The sequence below is a fragment of the Cibotium barometz genome, chromosome 51 (assembly GCF_041138505.1).
Source record: "Cibotium barometz isolate CiBa-2024 chromosome 51, ASM4113850v1, whole genome shotgun sequence".
NCBI classification, from domain to species: Eukaryota; Viridiplantae; Streptophyta; class Polypodiopsida; order Cyatheales; family Cibotiaceae; genus Cibotium; species Cibotium barometz.
In genome coordinates, this window is record NC_141096.1 from 3356567 (window position 1) to 3378876 (window position 22310).

Sequence of the window (22310 nt, forward strand, 5' to 3'; positions counted from 1 at the left end):
AAGATGAAAGGGCATATATAGTCCAAAGGGACCCCTACTATCTTCAACTCCCTCAAGTTTGTCTCTTGTGAAAGATTTGGAGAGCTGGTTAGGCAAAGTTAAAACCTACCCTTGCAACACCAGCGCCTTCGCAAGCCATGCAGGTTTGTGTACGTCGTGGGTAGTAGCTGCCCTGAATGGGAGCACATGGCACATGGCCTACATCAGGGGCGGGGCCTGGCAACTCTTGGTTTCCAAAAACGTAATCTCAACAATGATGATACTGGACAAGGAATTGAGGTAGTTAAAGACATCAAATACAAGGACATTAAAATTCTATCATATCATAGTCTGCATAGACCAACTTCTATACATCAGAAAATAGATGCGATCATGTAGGTGTATGAAGACATCACCTCAACTCCCACTTATTGAGCGCCCTGGTCACTCTAAGTCTCTCAAAATGGTCTCTTAGGACACTTAAAACAAAGTAGAAAAAAATCAAAGGGCATTTCTACGAAAACAGACGTATTAAGACCGCTACTCCATTCTCTTTTAGCTTGGAAACTCAAAGCATGCCATAGGAAATACCCACCTTGGAAAGAGCAAACGGTAAACTCACAAAAGTGAAGCTTACAATTAGTGACATTATCATTGGAAGCAAGGTACAGGCTGTAAAATGCCATTATAAGCAAGTTGCTTGCTTCAAGACAGGTTTCTCATATACGAGCATGATTTGAACAAGAGGATGTCAAACAGTTACTTCAGAGAACATGAAAATTGAAGCAACCATAAGATTCACTAGATTGTTCCAATCATCAACTAATAGAAAAGAATAAAGGCAAGCCCATGGTGAACCTTTCAATTCATCTGCCTTTTTTAAAGATCTTTGAAAACACAGATAGGTCGCTTTACTGAGCGAGACAGTACGCAATAATACACTATATCAAAAAAAAATAAAGTCAAGAATTACATGTAACACATTGTGCAAGGCTGATGTGTGCATCTCATCCTCATTAAAAAAACCTGAGAAACTCAACATTTCCTTCAAAGTAAATAAACATGCAACTGTATGTAACGAAGGCTCAAGTCTATATCTGGTGTTTATAATGATACCCTAAATGGGGAAACATTCCATGGAAAGACATCCCTTTCAAACGTGTTTAAACACTATGAGCACAGCAGTGCAATTGTCCTTGCACTTACGCTCCCGAACTGCTTCACGGATAAGCCTACGACAAGCCACTCCAACCGACACACCTTCCTGAAAAAGATGATTTGAGTGCAAATAATGGCAAACTCATTCAAATAGTTGAAACCTAAAAAAGCTCAGGCAAGGTTCTCTTACTTTTAGCTGTGCATCAACAAACTCAACAGCATCACTCGGTCCGAAAACCTGGCAGAACATCGTGTGAGAAGCCAAGCAGAAGCATCCAAAACATTTGCAAAGACATCTCATAGAGAAAAATTGTTTGCATTGTTGGATTTGCCAAAAGAAACGCTCTTTTTTCTTACCCCCCATAGTCCATCACAGCCCAGGATCATGAAGCGCTCTCTTTCAGTTATTTCAAAGCTATTCACGTCCGGTATTGCACTTACACCTACCTACAATTAGTGCAGGTATTTTTGACATAACTAGCTGCAAAGGATCTTGTAAGGCAACATCCAAGAAAGCAAAGTTGAAATCAAAAGAAAAGAGAGACCTTCTTGAACTGGCGGTCACCGAAGGCTCTCGAGACCTCAAGTCGGCCCAGCAAACGTCCGTTTTCCCCGACGTAACCTCCAGCCTAATCAACCGACATAGGACCCATTGTCCAGGGTTAAGGAATGCATAGCCACAAGAACCAAGACTAGCAATCGTAGCTCTCATTGACCATGAAGCTGAAGAAGACATGGTTCGAGAAGATCTCATGGCCAAGTGGGATTGAAAGGGCAAGGAGAAAAGCTACCTCTAGGCAAGCTATGGCAAGCATCCCTTATAAGACATTGTTTGGGCAGACTGTAAGAAAGCACGATACATTAAACATGAGGCAAATGCACAAGATGCTCCCGTCACTTAGAATCCTTGCCTTCAAAACTAAGATTAAGGCTAACTAAGTAAACCTCAGAGAGCTCAACAAGCACATCATATAGGCATTTACCTTCTCTATCCGTGCTCTTTCCAGAGGAAAAATGGCTTTATGTTCCCTTGTTATGGTAACACCTCTCAAAGGAAGTCCTTGAGCTAGTGTCTCATTTGCCTTTGTGCTGCATTGATTTTTGTCCTCCCCCTTAACAGCAGTATTTGCTATCCTTCCAAGAACAGCTTTAGCATCCCCAACGTTTGCAACAAAAACCTGACATTTCAGAGTGAAAACTCCACAGAACTTATGTGAGAAAGCCCATAAAAATGATGTAAAGAAAAGAAATAAGGCCTCAATCAGCAGAATAACAAACAAAAAAAGAAATCCTTGAGAGCTTCAAGCTACCATATTTCCAAGAATCCACACACAAACAGCAGTTGCTCCATCTTGCCAACCACCTACAACAATCATTTCCAACCATGAACCATCATCCATAGCCTCTCTCTCTCTCTCTCTCTCTCTCTCTCTCTCTCTCTCATGGTGTGAGCACCTAGCCCCCTGTTCGTGCTGCGTGCTGGTGGTCGCCCTGCCGCGTACGCTGTTCGTACCCCTCTCCTCTGTTTGTGCCACGTCCTGTTTGCGCTGCCGTGCACTGCATTGCCTGCTGCGCAATGTTCGCTGTGTGCCTATTCACTGTGCTGCACCCCTCTGCCACCCATCCCAACCAACCCACCATGCTCAGGCCCCCAAGTCAGCAACTAGGGGGGAATAGCCAGAATGAACCTACAAGAGATGGAGGCATAAATCAAGACTGTGGAGGACAACACCAAGAAGGCGTTGGGTGAGCAGAAGAAGGTGCTGGACAGGGTCCTAAACCAACATGAAAAACAGTTGGAAGGCCTCCGCAAGGAGTTGCAAGGCAAGAATAACAAGATTGAAGAACTGGAGGCAAAGGTGAACCACCAGGAGGAGAAGATTCAGATCCTGAAAGAGACTCAGATGCAACAACAGGCAATGCCCATCAGTGATAGGGGAACACCCGGCAAAAATGGAAGCCCTAAAGGCTACTGTCAATGATCATACAGTGGAGGAAGGGGAATTGAATATACAGGAGGGTCTAAGGACGGACCTGGAGCAGCTGAAGGCTGCGAGTGATAACTTGCAGGAAGAACTACAAACCACCGAGAAATATTGGGTGGAGGAGGTGAAGAAGCACAAACCTCCACAGAGCGTCGTACATGAGACTCTCCAGGAGAAGATGAAGGATAGGTCCCTCCATGTGCGAGTGTAGGGCTACAAGTGGGGGCTTCCCCCAAGGCAGATGCCATGACACTTTGCCAGATGATAGGAGTGGACCAGACCGCCCCCCCCATTTGCAGATACATGGAGGGCAGGGAATGATATGACACAAGAGTGGCCTCTCATCATCAGATTACCTTACACCACCAGCACACAGGCCTTCTTAGAGAGACGAGCTGCCCTCAAGGGGACAGGTCTACATGGGGGATGATCTCACCGTAGCACAGGTGGCACACCCGCTTGAGGCAATGGTGACACTTCATGAGGCCCATAGAGCGGGCAACTAGGCTATCTACAGAGATGGCAGGGTCACTATCACTAAGCGTCGTCCCAAAAAGGAACGCGGGGTCTATGAGACCAAACACCTGAGGTTAGCAGTACGGAACTTCAATGGCACCTGTGGTCGAATCCACGAAGTTTAAGCGAGATTCTCACACGCAGGGATGTGATTTTCTATATAAAGACTCATCAGAGCCTTGAGAGGGTTTCCCATACATGGCTGGGTATGAGTGGGAGTCAGCTTTCCAAGGCGAGACCCACACATCATCAGGAGGAGTACGTGGCTCAGGCGGGGTAGCTACCCCACCTTTGATAGATTCTAAGCATCATCCAAAGAGACGAGGATGCACGGTAACTTTGGGTGTAGCTACAGCTTACCGGGGATAGAGTCATCCACATTGTTGTGTGTTATTTTGTACCGCGCCACTCCTCTTACGCGACACAGCGTGGCCAGTCACCGTACCTACCATTATATGGGGATATTATGTAGTTCTCACAGCTAGGGGAAGCCCTCCTTAAAGAGAATACGAGGGAGAGGAAGAGCTTGAGTTCCTTGCAAGCAAACACACACACACACACACACGAGAGCAAGACACGAGAAAGAGTTGGATGGCTGAATTTTCTTCCATCTTCTTCTCTTCTCTATAACCATTAACATAAAGAGATAAGAGTACATACTATAAGGGAAAGTCCTACTATAACTTACAATGATCAATCCATAGTGTGAACCCAACTACATCTGTCACACAACCTATCGTACCACTGACGGCATATCAACCATAATCTCACCAACCGTGCCAATGGCATAAGTGTGGAAGGTGTCACCCAAGCAAGTCATCAATATCCAGAGCACTAGTTGAGCTCGAGGACTTCAACTCTAGGATGGGAAGTCAGTAGGTCCCACTACTTGATCTAGATGACTCTATCAAACTACAAGAGCTAGTGTAACATGCGTTGCGGAAGCGTGTTCATGATTAACGCTAAGCAAAGAAGATAACGCTAATCCTATGTTTAGCAAAGACACAAAAGAGAAGGAGAGAAAGACCTAATCTACTGTATATTGCCAAAACATGCTATATAGACAATGATCTTGCTGATTCACAGCTTCATGATGCATACCAAAGATCCTTGCAATCCTCTACTTGCAATCGAGCAAGAGAAGCTCCTGTTGATCCACCACTGTGTCCTTGCTGCCTTGCAGACTCTGACAAATGGATCCTCTTGATCTTTGAATGATGATTCTAATGAATGCCTAATGATCCTATTTATAGGAAAAAGGAATGAATTCGTAATCAAGTCGGTTTTGCCTATTTTCCCCACAAAACATTGTCCAAACAGTCATATTTTGTGTCCAAACTATGCCCAAAAGGTGTCCCAACCATTGGGCTATGTCTTGGGCACTTCCGGGAGCTTGTAGGGCTGCAAAATCTGCTCTAAATCTGCCCCTAAATCTACCCATATATTTGCTTATGAGAATATACATGTCTATGAGCATTGGCATGAACGGATGCACATGACATCCCCTTTTGCTAAGCTTGGAGCACTGGGGTAATCCATACACCTTTGCTCCGATTCCGTTTTGGTCCAATTGAAGATTGCACTTCATATCCATCGGCTCAATCCCCAAGTTCTCTAACTTGGTCTTCAAGTTCTCTGGCTTGGTCTTTAGATCTTCTGAAAACTCCTCTGAAATTGTCGAGATGATCTCATCCTTCTCCAAATAGGATTTGGAGAGATCCACCTCCTTGGGAACTATTGGGTTGACCTCATCCTCCTCCAAATAGGATTTGGAAAGATCCACTTGCGCGAGCTCTGGTTCTGGTTTTGGTTTGGCTTCTGGCTCTAGCTTTGGCTTTGGTTCTAGTTCTGGCATGTGCATCCCGGGTAATGGCACCTCCTCGGAAACACCTCTTTCTGTGATCACGTCTTCCGAGAACTCTTGTCTTAGAAGCTCTCTTTTCGTTGGGTAAACGCTCTCGGTCATGGGCTGCTTTACAACCCTAGGTGATTCCTTCTTGGCCTTTGTTGATGCTGCCATGAATTGTGCCCATGTCTCCTTGAGTTGTGTCCATCTTTGCTCGTATAGAAGTGGGTCTTGACGCATCTCTTCTTGAAGCTCTTCTGTGAGTTGTTGCCTAAACCTGGCCCCAACGATGATTTGTTCATACTGAGCATAGCGTTCTTGTTCCCTTTTGTATCGTTCATCTTCCTGTCTCCGACGACTCTGCAAAGTCGTGAGAAAGTCATCGTCCATTGCCTCTGAACTCATGATATTATTTTGCTGTTTTTCCTGTTGTAATCAGCCCAAAAACCCTAACTTTAGAGTTCTACATGCTTTCTAAACTCCCTAGGATCATGCTAGGCTGAAAACTAGACTTTCTAGCACTATACTATGCTGAAAATGAGCAAAAAGTTGATACAAAAATGCAGATTTAACGCAAAAACGCAAACCCTAATCTTGCTCGTAAACCCTAAAACGCAAACCCTAATTTCAGAAACCCTAATTCAGCATGCACCAAATATAAACTAAGAACTGTCCTAGGATGACCTAAGCTCTGATACCAATGTAACATGCGTTGCGGAAGCGTGTTCATGATTAACGCTAAGCAAAGAAGATAACGCTAATCCTATGTTTAGCAAAGACACAAAAGAGAAGGAGAGAAAGACCTAATCTACTGTATATTGCCAAAACATGCTATATAGACAATGATCTTGCTGATTCACAGCTTCATGATGCATACCAAAGATCCTTGCAATCCTCTACTTGCAATCGAGCAAGAGAAGCTCCTGTTGATCCACCACTGTGTCCTTGCTGCCTTGCAGACTCTGACAAATGGATCCTCTTGATCTTTGAATGATGATTCTAATGAATGCCTAATGATCCTATTTATAGGAAAAAGGAATGAATTCGTAATCAAGTCGGTTTTGCCTATTTTCCCCACAAAACATTGTCCAAACAGTCATATTTTGTGTCCAAACTATGCCCAAAAGGTGTCCCAACCATTGGGCTATGTCTTGGGCACTTCCGGGAGCTTGTAGGGCTGCAAAATCTGCTCTAAATCTGCCCCTAAATCTACCCATATATTTGCTTATGAGAATATACATGTCTATGAGCATTGGCATGAACGGATGCACATGACAGCTAGACATCACTAACACCGGGTTACAGAGATCATCACAGGACCCATGGTGTATGGGAGACATTTCTTGGAGCTGGGAGCTACACATGGTCTTGTTACCTGTAACGGGATGTCCCGATGGCCCTCCTCCAGTGCCCTCACCTCCTTCCCTTACTCAGGAGATACAATCACCATGGATTTCTTGATAATAGGATCTCCAGCTTGGGCACACCTTCTCAACTTCTCCATCCTGCCACCCCCATTTGAAGCTGACCATGCCTACCTCTCTTTCACTCTTACTGAAGCTTACCATGCCTACCTCTCTTTCACTCTTACATGCATACCATCAGTCCCCCCGCCACCACCCATCTCACATTACACCCAAGTCCATTTTGATCACGAGCTCGATCCTGTTAACTCTGACCACATCTACCGCTAACTCCAAGATGTGGATCCTCGTGTCCCCCTACCTGTCCTCACATCATAGCTCACCACCATTCTCCACTCATCTACCACCACTTCTTTTATATGCACACAACACCCCCAAGTCACCTTGCAATTCCATGCCCTAGAACTATTGGTATGATGACGAACGTTGAGCCACATGCTCCCATCTTAAGCATAAGGTACAGATTAGGCAAATCACAAACTGCCAAGCGCAACGGATTTCTCAACGCCTCACCCAATGCAAGAAAAGGGGGTTCTACACTCGAAAAGAGGATGAGTTATACCGACTTTTCTTAGGGCCGAACTGCAAAGAGGCCTAGAGGAAACTCTGAGAACATCGGCCCCCACACCTATCACCCGCCCGGACACATGGCACTCCTATGCACACTCCCTCTATCATATCCCACATCAGCCGCCTCTACCCCCACCACCAGATCCCCGCCCCACCACCTCCACCTTCACAAAGGGTATGGTTCTCAAGGCTATCAATAGACTACGTAACCAGCAGGCCCAGGTTCACGAGGGACTCACTACCGAGTACATCTCACATGTCGATGATACCTTGGCGCCCCTACCAGCCTACATGTTCAATAGAGCCCTTCATGAAGGATTTCCACCCTTTTGCTCCCCTAACACCATCACCCCAATCCTCAAAGCCGGAGATCCACTTGATTCTAATAATTACAGGACGATCATGATTGGCCACACATTGGCCAAACTCCATGGATCGGTACTAGAGACTAAGCTCAGTTCATTTGCAAAAAGAACTGAAGGGATGCAAAGCCTAAGGACATGCACGCTTTCAGAGGAGCTACTCTACCCTTGACCACAAGCTCTCCGTGTAGAGCCTAAGGACATGCACGCTTTCAAAGGAGCTACTCTACCCTTGACCACAAGCTCTCCGTGCCATCATCGATGAGGGTAGAGCACGACATCAGAGGATTTACTACTATTTCCACAAAGCGTTTGATATTGTACCCTGTGTCACCAACCTGGACATTTCCCAGTCTGAAAGGGGTCTGGTGGACTCCAGGATGCTTAAATATTTGGAAAGTACAAGCTTTGGGAATGGGGGATTATCCTAGAATACAAAGGACCACACTCCTAAAATTTAGGAGAGTTGCTATTTTTGGCCCGACTCCGATGGAAATTCTGTTCGCGTCATTATATCTAGGATTGAGCAGATACCAAGAGTTGGCAAAGTGCCTATGACAGAATGTCTACCAATTGGGATATTTTTAGAGGTAAAGATTATGGAAGGACCCATCTCTTAGATTGGGACATGTGGCAAGAAAGTGGACCAAAGTGAGACAAGTGGCCTGACACTTGTTAGAAAGTGGATCAAAGTGAGACAAGTGGCCTCACACTTGTCACTTCAGCTATTGTGTGGCTCTCCACTTGTCATCGTAGCCTTCTCTTGCCATTTTAGCTCATGGAAGGCCCAAATCTATAAATTGGAGCCCTCTCTCTTCATTAATGGAGGCTCTCTTGCTGCACACTAGCCTCTACCACAGTTAAAGGCTTCCCTAATGATGGCTACTCTCTTTCTCTCTCACTTGAAGGCTGCCCATGAAGTATACCGGCTGTATGGGACTGTTTTGGAGGCTTCCATCGCGAAGAAAGACTGAAGGCAAGGGTATTCAATCATTTATTATGATTTCTAGCCATTGTATGTGTTGTACCAGCATTTGTACTTACTGTACCTGCTGTACCAGCCACCGTACCGGCTGTACCAACCACTGTACTTGTTGTACCAACTTCTGTACTTGTTGTACCTGCTGTACCAGCCACCGTACCGGCTGTACCAGCCATTGTACCTGCTGTACCGGCTGAATGGAGAGTTGTATTTGCTGTACCCTCTCTATTGCATGAAGACCCGTGGTTTTTGGGGAAGAATTAGTACCCACACGGAGGTATATGGATTATATTGTTGGCTCGGCATTTCTACAGCCTATGTTCCGGCTTGGTTGCCTCGTGTTGGGCTGTGTTATGGCATTTGTATATGGATAATCCGGCATCTCCCGTGGGGAGAGTAAGGCCCTCAAAGCTTGTACATGATATTATTCTCCTTGGGTAATAAAATACTCCAAGGGGGGGGGGGGGGGGGGGTCGGCCCATTCCGACCTCTATGCGGTGTCACACGTGCAAGCTCCATTTTCAACATTTGTGGATGTTTTGTCCAGCTTTATGTTTTATGCAAAGTGATGATGGATATGTGTTAAGGTTGTGGCCATGTTTAAGTGTTTTGATATGCTTTGATGGTATCAACAAGTGTGTCAAAGGCCTTAGTCCCCCGGGCACCCGCGTGCGAGTTACATCCTGAGCCCGTCTCCTACAGCATCTACAGGAGATAGAAGTCCCATCTGACATGGTTTGGAGCATCATAGCCCTCTATGAGTCTCTCACCGAACGAGTGGGAGTCCCGGGAGAGGTACATTGCAGGAGATTTCCAACTATTGGGGTGAAACATGGCTGCCCTCTATCACCCACTCTTTTTGGCCTCTACATTGATAAGATTAGGCGGGGCCGGCCCCACACTCGCAGCCATATTCATCCCCCTACTACTTTATGCAGATGACATCGTCCTCCTTTCAGATTCAGCCAAGGGGCTTCAAAGACATTTGGATGCCTTAACGAGACTTTTGCACTCAACGGGACCTCACAGTTAAACTTGGTAAAACCAAGGTAATGGTCTTCAATACCTCGTGTCCCCTCACATCCAGATTGAGCTTCACATACAGAGGGGATTCTGTGGAGATTCTCATCTTATGTCTACCTTAGTGTCACTTTCAGTGGCCCACGCTTCACTATGCTTCCCGGAGCACATGCCAAAGTCACACGGGGATATGCAGCCTTGATCTTGCTTGAGCCGCACTGCTTCCAGGCACATTTCCAGGAGCCCAAGATGGAGGGTTGGCTTTTTGACACTCTCGTCACACCAGCCTTGATGTATGGAGCAGCCTTCCAGGGCCCAAATTTATCCAAGGATTGGCAGCCCTCTCGGGTCATATATGAGTTTATGTCGTGTTTCTTTCTGTCTGACATCAAGAATTGTCTCTGGAATTAAGAGTATGTGTTCATCTTGGATTTCTGGAACATAATCCAAAATATCTAAAACTGGAAAATCACCGTCCACAAACTTCTTGAGCCAAGAAATATGAAAAGTTGGATGAATTCTACCCCAAGAAGGTGGTAACTCTAACTTATAACTGAGAGATGAGTTCTTCTCAATAATACGAAAGGGTCCATAATATCTTGGGCGAAGCTTTGGGAACACTGATTTCATTGTCTTGTATCGATGAGGGACAATATATAATAATACCAAGTCTCCTTCTTGAAATTCAATGTAACGACGACGCTTATTAGCTGTGCGTTGATATTGCTCTTGGACGCTGACCATCTTATCCTTAATCTGTAATAGAATATCTTGCATTTCCTGAATGAGGTGGTCTGCTAAAGCCACTTTATGTTGAAGAACAAAGTTGGCAGGAATAAGGGGAGTATGGCCATAAGCTGCTTGAAAAGATGTCATTCCAATAGCTGAATGATAAGAATTATTATAAGTAAATTCCACCAAACGTAAATATTCTTCCCATGAAGCTAATCGAGATTGAACATAATGACACAGCATTTTTTCCAGAATCTGATTAACTTGTTCCGTTTGTCCATCTGTCTGTGGATGATAAGCAGAGCTAAAGAGTAAATTTGTACCAGACCCAATATCATGCACATAGTGCTATGCCATAGTGCATTTGTGGTAGAAATAAGTGACAATTGTTATTGCTAGTCAGACATTGATATTTCCCTCCCCCACTTCAACATGAAACAGGTATGCTTTGCAGAAAAAGACTAAACCAGCAGCATACCTGCAACGCTTTCCCGGAGTAGGGCTTCATCAGTGCATTTAAATCCTGAAAAAACACAGTTTTCCTTTAACTAAAATTGAGTATTGGAGCTCTAACTGGAGTGAGCATTTAAAACTCTAATAAATAATAAAAGTCATTGTGAAGAAAAGAGAGAGGGAAGAAGGAGAAAGAAGGGGGGGGGGGGGGGGGGGGGGGGGAGCAGGGTTAGCCACAGCCATTGTAAGCATAGTATTCATTCAGTTTCATGCGTTTTACTTTGCAAGGACCAGAGGGGTCAACACATAACAAGTGATTATACAGTGACAAAAAAGAACACATACCATCTATAATTGCCTTTTTTGCTGCCTTCACATTTAACTGCAACAGAACCCCAAATTCCAACACATCAAAAAGAAATGCAAGTCATTCAATGCAGCAACCCACAGAAAAAGCAAGCCTGCTAGCTTAGTGAGAAATGCAAGTCATTCAATGCAGCAACCCACAGAAAAAGCAAGCCTGCTAGCTTACTGAGAAATGCTTCTAAAAACATCGAGTCAAATAGATACATCCAAGGTGGGGCTTCAATGCAAAAGCTCAAAACCTTTCTTTAAGATAACGCTATAGAATCTCACAAACCCACCAACTCACGAGGTAGCCCAGCAGAAACTATATTGGCATGTAGATGGGCACGTGCAAATTCAGCAGCTTGTCGACCACCATGTCCATCATAGATTGCAAAGTGAGCACACCTAAAAAGCCAAGTGAAAAATTGAACAAGAACGACTTCACAAGAGAAAAATCCCTAACATGAGCGCTATGAAATGAGGAGCATGTTAAAGAACAATTAGAAAGAGTATGTCCAATGCTCGATGCCCAGCTGCTAGATGCAAGAGACGACAATGGGATGAAAGAAAGTTCTATTCACGTCTACAAAAGGCCAAAGGGTCCATGAGATCAAGACTATTACAATGTGTCTATTAAGTGACAAATTATTGAAAAAAAGAACATGATTTTAAAAAAAACCCAACTAGAGCTGAGAGAAGAAACAGCAGCCCTGTAAGTGCCACTGGTACACTGCTACAACAATACAATGTGAGTGTATCCGAATGGGTCCTCGAGACTATGTCCAAGACAGAACACCCATGATATAACTCTCCTACTTTACTATATCCTCTGCCAAATGCACAACTGCGGAATTGACCGTACAGCAGGTAAATTCTTTCTAGGACTACACCTAAAACTACATCTTCAAGTTCTAATTCTGAAGGGAAACTTGGGTTGACACCCATACCAAACATAACCTATTCAATATTGTTATAGGTAGATCCTGACCAATCAAATGATCTCTACGTGCTGAACATGTGCAATGTTCCACCAAAACTAATGTATCCTCTCTACTGCCTGACAGACCGTGCCTAACAAACCGAGAACAATCATCATGAGTAGGAACCTATCTCAATCGAACTCTGGCTACCTAAAGTATCCAAAAACTTCAAGTCCCAACTCAACCTACCATGCCAAGGTAATCAAGATGCAAGCAAAATCTACCAACATCACTCTCTATTGGAATTATGTCGAACTAGTATAGTCGCACCAGTCAATACCTCGCTACATAGCTCTAGATAATAGTCATAAACGCTGATAACCTAGACATCTGCCTCGTCAGAAGCATGGCTAATAAACCACATGTCTGCCACGTCAAAGGTGTGGCTAATGAATTGCACATCTGCTATACCAAAGGCTAGTACACTCACCCTATAAACTAGGCAACCAACAATCCTGCGTTCTAGATAACTATTCCATCAGAAGCTAAAACAACTCTCCTAACCCTGCCGGATTAGGCCACTAATCTTGAGAAATAGTACTAGGTACATAACTCTCTCTCTCTCTCTCTCTCTCTCTCTCTCTCTCTCTCTCTCAGAGTATTCCATGATGAGTTTCCATGGACAGTTTTGTATCACCCCAGTGAGATAGCTATGTTTATGTTTTCTTTCCGTTTTATTTTCCATTCCATGATGAGATATGCCATGGACATTATTGTATCACTTTGGTCTCATAGGCCCATCGGGTCTTTAGTAGACGCTTAATATATCTTTCTTTCTTCGCCTCAACATCCGAGTCACAGGGATACCAGAGAGCACTTCCTCCACGCCCGAGATTGACGGGCAGAACCTATGTACCAAGCTGGGACTAAAGGAGGATGAGCCGCTCCCATTCACTAGAGTATGGAGGACAACCCCAAAGGACTCCACCAAAGGCAAGGCCTTAGTGCTACAGTTCCCGGACGAGGAGAGTAGGATGAGCTTTATGAGAAGACGGGCTATCTTGAGGAGCTTGCCAGGGGACCCCATCTACTTCGATGATGACCTCACATGGATGCAGTTGGAGCACAGAAGATTATGCATGCTGAAGATCAAGGCGGCACGCAAAGAAGGGAAGAAGGCACATTATAGGGATGGTCACATCTACATTGATGGGAAGAGGGTCGAATGGCACCATCTGGCCTATGAGACACTGAGGAAACAACATGAAGACAAAGAGATACACATAGCAGTCTGGAACTGTAATGGAGTCCTATGGACACATCCAGGGAGACTTGAGGAGGTGATGGTGGGCCGGGATATCATCTTGATGACAGAGACACATGAGAGCCAGGAGAGGGGCTTACCACGGGTTGAGGGTTATCAGTGGGAGTCAGCTCACCGACAGGGGATGAGTCAGGCCACCTCCCGAGGTTCAGGAGGTATTGCAGTGCTGTTCAGACACGGGTTACATGAGCATGTTCGAGTCGTAGCACGAGACTTGGAGACGAGATACATGTGGATTAGCTTACGCCTCTCGGAGACCAGATGGATTTATATCGCCCTTTGCTACTTTCCTCCGAAGGGGTCGCGGTTTGCCACCACCGAGGAGCCGGGTGGAGGAGAGGCTAGTGAGTCTCCATACTCTGTCTTATCTGAGGAGATCTCACACTATTCGACACTGGGAGAAGTCTTCTTGATGGGGGACTTCAATGCACGGACTCAGAGCAGACAGTGCGAGATCTATGACTTTGAGGATCCCTTGAGACTAGAGCCGCTAGCTACAGAGGATACAAGGACCACTCGGATCTCCGCTGACGGAGGAGCTGACAGCACTGGATATGGGCAACATTTGCTGGAGCTTGTTCCCGACACCATCTCGTTATTTATAACGGGATGACTCAGTGGCCAGATTCAGGTGGGTTGACTTGCTTTCCAGTGGGAGGCGACAGTAGTACAGTGGACTATGTGATGGGATCCCGGGAGGCAGCAGATATGGTGTCTCACTTCACCGTACCACCATGCCCCATTGGGGCAGATCATACATACCTATCCCTCACTTTCAGGAGCTTACTAGAGACCCACCCACCCATCATACAGCCACTACGCACTATTTTCCACTTTACTCAGGACCTAGCCGATGTGTACAACTATCATGTTCATGATCAGCTATTTGCCTTAGATCCATCGGCACCCATGGCTATGCTCACCTCCCAACTCTCACATGTACTGCACTCCGCAGCCGCGAGGAGTTTCCCATACCACATACAGACAAGACAGCCACCTACATCTGGGAGCATGCCCCAGAACCGATGGTATGATGATGAGTGCAGAAACCTTTACCGCAGTCTCCGAGTGCAGAGGGCTCGCGGGGAGATCACCCAGAGGCAGGCAGGCAGGAGGATGCATACTCTCACCCGCCGTAAGCGGCGAGCTTATGAGGAGGCTCAGTACTGGGACACATATCACATGCTCATGAGCAGAGATGCTGCTGCTCCTTGGAGGAGACTCAGAGAGCCCCGTCCTCCCACACCTATTACCGATCCTCAGACCTGGCAGACATATGCAGAGAGACTTTATGATGTGCCTGCACAGCCCCCTATACCACAGCCCACAGAGCCATGCTCCACAGTCTCCACCTTCTTCACCCCACCTATGGTTAGGAGGGCCATATGCCGACTCCAACATGGACGGGCGACAGATCATACACGATTACAAGGAGAGCATCTCATCTATGCTATTGATACATTGGCACCATTTCTTGCTCATCTCTTCAACAGAGCTCTGTCAGAGGGGTTTCCAGCTGAGTGGACGATGCACACTATTGTGCCGATCCATAAAGCGGGAGATGTACTAGACCCCGGGAACTACAGGACCATCATGATTGGCCATATATTGGCCAAACTATACAGGGCAGTTTTGGAGGCAGAGCTGAGCACTCATGCAGAGGTTGGGGGATTGAGAGCAGCAGACCAGGCAGGCTTCCGTCGAGCCTTCTCGACCATCAACCACATTTTTACATTGAGGTGCCTGATTGATCAGGCCAAGGCACGGAGGGAACGGCTCTATTGTTGCTTTGTGGATTTCCGCAAGGCATTTGATACTGTGCCCAAAGAGCGCCTCTTTCGGTGACTACAGACACTAGGCATACCTTCAGACATGATCTGGGGCATATACAAGCTATACGAGCAGGTCTTTGGGAGAGTCCGATGCCCAGGAGGCTTGTCCGACACAGTTGCTAGCACCATTGGTGTGAAGCAGGGGTGCCCGCTCTCCCCCACGCTCTTTGGGCTCTATATTGATGAGGTGGTCGATTACATCACACAGGGAGGAGGCTCTGGGGTTGAGCTATCAGGTATTACTGTCCATGTTATGCTTTATGCTGATGACATCGTCTTGGTATCCGACACGCAGGTTGGGCTTCAAAGACACTTTGTGGCTCTTGATGACTTCTGCGCACAGCAGGGTCTCACAGTGAACTTGGGAAAACCAAGGTTATGATCTTCCACACCTCACCCGCAGTTAGGAGCCACACTACTCTCACATTAGCAGGAGGGCGGGTCGAGGTGGTGAGCTCTTATGTTTACCTTGGCATCACATTTACTAGCTCAGCTGGACGCTTCTCCATGGCTCAGGCAGTCCGAGACAGAGTGACCCGGGGGTATGCAGCTCTTGCTGGCCTTGAGCGTCAATATCATCAGGCACATTTTCAGGAACCCCGCACCAAGGGGTGGCTCTTTGATACATTAGTGACACCAGCCTTGATGTATGCAGCAGCGGTTTGGGCACCAGGGCTTGCAGCCTCCACATGGGTACAGCTGGAGAGACCACAGATCTTGATGCTCTCGAGGATGATACGCAGCAAACCATCCGTCCCGCACGACATTGTTCGAGCTGAGTTTGCTGCACCACCTATGGCAGTGGAGGCATTGTTCTAGACGATCTCCTTTATATACAGGATGAGGGAGATGCCCACGGAGAGATTATCCCGCCGAGCTTTTAAGGCATCAAGACAGCTGGCCGAGGCTGGACACACTCGATCTTGGTATGCACAGATGCTACAATGGTTCTCACATCATGGGATAGACATTGAGCGGTTGCCACCTTTTCAGTATGATCAGTCTGCTCCACGGGGTTACCTCTCTCTCAATGAGAGGAACAGAGTGATGAGACAGGACATATGGCAGCACTACATACAGGAGACATGGACAGCACCAGAGAGCCCACTACCACCGAAGACGCTGTATTACAGAGACCACTTCATGAGCATCTCAGGGGATGGGTTTCTACATCGACCGCGGTACATGGATGTATACATGCCACACAGCTCTCGCGTTGCTATTGGACAGCTACGAGTCTCATCACATCAGCTAGAGATAGAGGTTGGGAGAGCGGCACGGGTTCCCAGAGCTGAGCGGATATGCAGATTGTGCCGCGAGGAGGTGGAGACTGAGGATCACTTTGTATGTAGATGTAGAGCCCACCAGGGGTCAGAGATAGATATGCAGGATTGTTTGAGGAGCACTCTTCACTACATCAGTTGATGGAGGCCTCCGACCAGCGACAACTTGGCAGACTACTACTAGAGCTTCATAGTTCTCGAGAGAGACTCCTCCAGACACCCGCTCCCACTAGGGGTGGGAGACAGTCCCAGCTCACAGATTTCTTCCAGAGAGCTATGCCAGTGCCAGCTAATGTACCACGTGGGGTGACCACACAGAGAGCAGAGGAATTGAGAGCCAGGAGGAGACCTAGACAGACTGGACATAGAGCACCCCGACTCCGTCACCGAGAGATAGCAGCTATCCGAATGAGACACCAGATGGAGACACAGGAGAGGGTAGCTCGCTTTCATTCAGACTCAGGGTACATGTTCACGCCATTCACAGCCTCAGCATCGGCGATGTATGATATCTTATATCCCTCTTATGGCACTGGATGGAGTTAGACATAGATCTGCATAGCATGCTTGTACTACCCCTTCAGCATATAGAGATGCATCTTGCCTTAGCACTCCATCCACATCCCCAACCCCCCTTATATTGTTTGTATATGGGCTCCACTGATCCATGATGATTCACAGTTGTATCCAAACACATGCACACTTTTTCTTTTCTTTTCTTTCTTCTCTTCCGATGACCGGAAGAACACAGTTGTATTATTTTTTGTCTCATAGGCTGACTTTGGCCTCTCGTAGACGTTAATATATCTTTCTTCTTTCTCCCTCTCCCTCTCTCTCTCTCTCTCTCTCTCTCTCTCTCTCTCTCTCTCTCTCTCTCTCTCTCATTATGGTACTAGTTGTATACATTGACAGTTGTTCATTGATTTGTCTCATAGGTCGAGTTCGGCCTCTAGTAGACGTTAATACAGCTTTTGTACTCCCCCATATTCATGTATTCATGTATCCATGTACTCATGTACTCATGTACCCCATTTTGACTAGTAGCATTAGCTTCCCACTCTCCCTAGTTGCTGCTTCCGGATGCCCCCCCTACTGATGTATTGTGGGGCCTGATACTTAGTTCTTTCTTTTCTTTTCCAGACAGTGTATCAAATGTCACATGGTTGTAACTTTGGTCTCATAGGTCACTTTGGCCTTTTGAAGACGTTAATATAACATTTCATTTCATTTCTCTCTCCCCCACGCTATTTGGGTTATACATTGATGAGGTGGCTGACTTCATTACACGGGGAGGCGGAGATGGAGTTGATCTAGCAGGTACCTCAGTACATATTATGCTTTATGCTGATGATATTGTATTAGTGTCTGAGTCTCCAAGAGGTCTACAACAGCATCTACATGCACTGGATGATTTCTGCACACAGAGGGGTCTTACTATGAACCTTGGGAAAACCAAGGTTATGGTCTTTCATACATCGAGACAGGGCAGGAGTCAGCTGACATTCACTCTCGCAGGACGCCAGGTGGAGGTGGTGACATCATACGTGTACCTAGGGGTTACCTTCTCTGCAGCAACAGCCACGCGCTTCACCATGGGTTCAGTAACCAGAGCTAGATTGACACGGGGATATGCAGCATTGGCTATGCTAGAGAGACAATGCCACCAGGGCACTTTTTCAGGACCCCCGGACGAAGCGGTGGCTATTTGACACATTAGTCACACCGGCACTGATGTATGGAGCAGCGGTATGGGCGCCAGGCCTTGCTACCAATTGGTGGACACAAATAGAGAGACCACAGGCCCTCATGATGGCACGCATGATACACAGCAAACCGTCAGTACCTCATGACATTATCCGAGCAGAGTTTGCTGCGCCTCCTATGATGGTAGAGGCCATATTCCAGACTATATGCCTACTAGACAAATTCAGAGAGATGCCACAGGAGGACACATTGTCATATACAGCTTTTGAGGCTCTAGACAGCTGGCTGAGGCAGGAGACAGAGAATCATGGTATGCACAATTCACACATTGGTTCTCACAGCATGGCCTAGACATGGATCATCTACCACCATTCCAGTATGACAGGGATGCACCACATATCCGTCTCTCTCATAGTGAGAGGAACAGAGTATTGAGACAGGACCTATGGTAGCTCTATACACGAGAGACATGGATATCGCCTACACAGCCTCTTCCACCGAAGATGCTATACTACAGAGATCACTTCATCAGTATCACTGATGATGGATTTATAGAGAGGCCTAGATACATGGAGGGCTTTTTACCACACGGCTCCTGAGTAGCTATTGGTCAGCTTAGAGTCTCATCACATCGATTGGAGATCGAGAATGGCAGAGCAGCACGGATCCCTCGAGAGGAGAAGGTATGCAGATTGTGCAGAGAGGAGGTGGAGAGTGAGGAGCATTATGTATGCAGATGCAGAGCATATACAGCCATCAGAGAGAGAGATCCCATTTTATTCAGAGAGCCACATTCCCTACGCCAGCTCTTTGAGGCAACAGACCAGCGCATACTGGGGAGATTCATTCTAGACATACAGCGTCACAACGAGACATCATTACAGGCTCAGACAGCTCCAGAGGGGGGACGACAGACATAGATTACTACATTTTTTCAGAGATCCACCCCACTCCCAACCCCTACACAGCAAGGAATTACTCTCCAGAGAGCCAAAGCCCGGAGGAGACAGAGGACACCTAGCTTTCGGACACCACACCTATACCAAAGAGAGATGACAGAGATCAGAGCTCAGTTTCACAGAGAGGGTGCGGAGCGACTGGCTCGCTTCAAAGCAGACCCAAGCATGTTCTTGAGGGAGCTGTGGACACCCCCTTCATTGATGTATACCATTTTATACCCCCCAGTATGGTACAGGATGGAGCTAGCTAGGTTGCATATCATGATTGTATACTCCATGCATATAGCTTTGCATTCTCCTAGTAGTAGAGCTCCATCCCCTCCCCCACTCATTGTACTTATTGCACACCCAGATTCAGCTTTTTAGTTCAGTACTTTTTCATTTTGTTGGGATGACAGAGGATACCCCACACAGGTACACTGATTTGTCTCATGGGCCGAGTTCGGTCTTTTGGAAGACGTTAATATAATCCCGTAAAGAAGTGAGGGAGGAAACTCAAAGGGAAGAAAACCAAATCATTCACACCACCATTAAAGAGGAGAAGATGAGGCATGCCCGCCGCCTCAACATTCGAGTCACAGGTATAGCCGAGACACCCGACTCCACTCCCGAGAAAGATGGACAGCTTCTATGCATGAAGCTCGGCTACAAGGAAGAGCACCCTCTCCCCTTCACCAAAGCATGGAGAGCCGGGAAAGACTCAACACGCAAGCAAGCCCTCATCCTACAGTTTGCAGGAGAGACGGAGAGGGTCACCTTCATGAGGAAGAGGGTCATACTACGGGGTTTAGAGGGAGCTCCTATTTTCTTGGATGATGATCTCACGAGGATGCAGCTTGAGCATAGGAGAACTTGCATGCCACGAGTCTTACACGGGAGGAGAGAAGGCAAGAAGGCCTTCTATCGAGATGGTCGGGTCATCATTGATGGCCGGCCCATGGATTAGCGGTTTGGGGCCTATGGGACACAGACCAGGCCACTGATAGAGATACACATAGCAGTATGGAACTGTAATGGTTCACTATGGGTGCAGCCTGGACGACTGGAGCATGTTATGGTGGGGAGAGACATCATACTTCTGACAGAGACACATCAGAGCCCAGAGAGAGGGCTACCTCGAGTAGAGGGATTCCAGTGGGAGTCAGCATACAGTAGGACCACACGCCAGGGTACCTCGAGAGGGTCGGGGGGAGTAGCAGTCCTATTCAGACGCGAGCTACAGGGGAGACTGAGAGTGGTAGCACAGGATCCAGAGGCCAGATACATGTGGATCAGCTTACAGCTCTCACAGGACAGGGTTATATACATAGCTCTATGTTACTTTTCTCCATCAGGATCCTCCTACGTCATTACAGAGGACATGCCACAGGAGGAGGAGATAGGAGCCTCGCCATACACTTGTCTGTCAGAGGAGATTATGCATTATTCTACACTAGGGGAAGTATTTCTTACGGGCGACTTCAATGCCCACACACAGAGCAGACAGTGTGAGGTGTATGACTATGATGACATGGAGATCCTCCACCCTGTGGATCCAGAGGAGATAGTGGCTAGTCGGGCATCAGAGGACACTGGACCAGACAGAGGGCATTGTGGGGACCACTTACTAGAGTTGGGAGCCAGGCATTGTCTCGTTATTTATAACAGGATGCTACAGTGGCCGGGATCAGGAGGGCTGACATGCTTCCCACATGGGGGTCATACACGGACCGGAGGCACGGTGGTAGACTACATTATGGGGTCTTTGGAGGCATCACAGCTTGTCACCTCATTCTCCATTCCACCTCGTCCTATTGGGGCAGATCATACATACTTGGCATTTTCACTAGCCGGATCACCAGTATCACCAGCCCCCCACATACCGACGCCACACACTACCATCTACTTCACACATGACATGGCAGACATATACACTGGCAGAGTAGAGGATGGGCTCCTACTCATGGATCCCCTGGCATCTATGGATACCATTACAGCCCAGCTCGCATCACTCCTACACACGGCTGCATTACAGAGCTTCCCACATCGTGTACACTCAGGAGAGCCTGCGAGACCTGGGACTATGCCCCAGAACAGATGGTATGATGACGAGTGCAGAGCCCTTTACTCACGACTCCGCATACAGAGAGCCTTGGGAGCCATCACAGAGCAGGAGTCGAGGAGAGAGATGAGGAGACTTACTCGCCGCAAAAGGCGGGCCTTTGCAGAGATACAGGAGCTAGAGATCTTTCATTTCTTCATGAGTAGAGATAGCCCTGTCTCATGGCGGCACTTCAGAGAGCCCCGGACCCCGACACCTATTGCAGACCCACACACATGGCACACATATGCAGAGGGTCTATACCATGCCCCACAGCAGCCACCTATATCTCAACCACAGGAGCCTCGACCTGCCACAGCTAGCTTCTTTACCCACTCGATGGTACAGGAAGCTATCCGCCGCCTATAGCATGGACGGGCCGCCGACCATATGGGCCTCCAGGGTGAGCATCTCATATATGCAGTAGATTCTTTAGCTCCTTTTCTTGCACACCTGTTTAACAGGGCACTAGCAGAGGGTTTGCCTACGGAGTGGACGATGCACACCATTGTGCTGATTCACAAAACAAGGGATATGCTCGATCCGAGCAACTACAGGACGGTTATGGTTGGCCACGTGCTAGCCAAACTCTATGGTGCAGTGCTGGAGCAGGAGCTTAGCTTATATGCTGAGCGAGCAGATTTACGCTCATCAGGGCAGGCAGGCTTCAGGAGAGCTTTCTCTACCACTGACCATGTATTCACTTTGAGATGTATGATTGATCAGGCCAGAGTGAGGAAGAGAAAGCTCTATTGCTGCTTTGTGGATTTCCGCAAGGCATTTGACACAGTACCACGAGAGAGGCTCTTTCAGCGCCTGCAGTCTCTTGGCAT

At 47.1% G+C, this 22310-nt stretch overlaps 1 protein-coding gene across 1 annotated transcript in view; it reads right to left on the bottom strand.

The window, feature by feature from the left end:
* Positions 1 to 834: 834 nt before the first annotated feature.
* The window catches only part of LOC147609225 (Protein phosphatase 2C family protein), a 51298-nt gene continuing 29822 nt past the window's right edge, over positions 835 to 22310 (bottom strand). The window contains exons 3-11 of the mRNA XM_086788059.1: positions 11672 to 11780; positions 11373 to 11409; positions 11053 to 11097; positions 2448 to 2500; positions 2121 to 2315; positions 1683 to 1766; positions 1495 to 1584; positions 1328 to 1375; positions 835 to 1243 (exon numbers count right to left, since the gene is read on the bottom strand). Coding sequence (XP_086644185.1) covers positions 1133 to 1243; positions 1328 to 1375; positions 1495 to 1584; positions 1683 to 1766; positions 2121 to 2315; positions 2448 to 2500; positions 11053 to 11097; positions 11373 to 11409; positions 11672 to 11780 — 772 coding nt within the window. The 3' untranslated portion in view covers positions 835 to 1132. The remainder of the gene's footprint in view (positions 1244 to 1327; positions 1376 to 1494; positions 1585 to 1682; positions 1767 to 2120; positions 2316 to 2447; positions 2501 to 11052; positions 11098 to 11372; positions 11410 to 11671; positions 11781 to 22310) is intronic.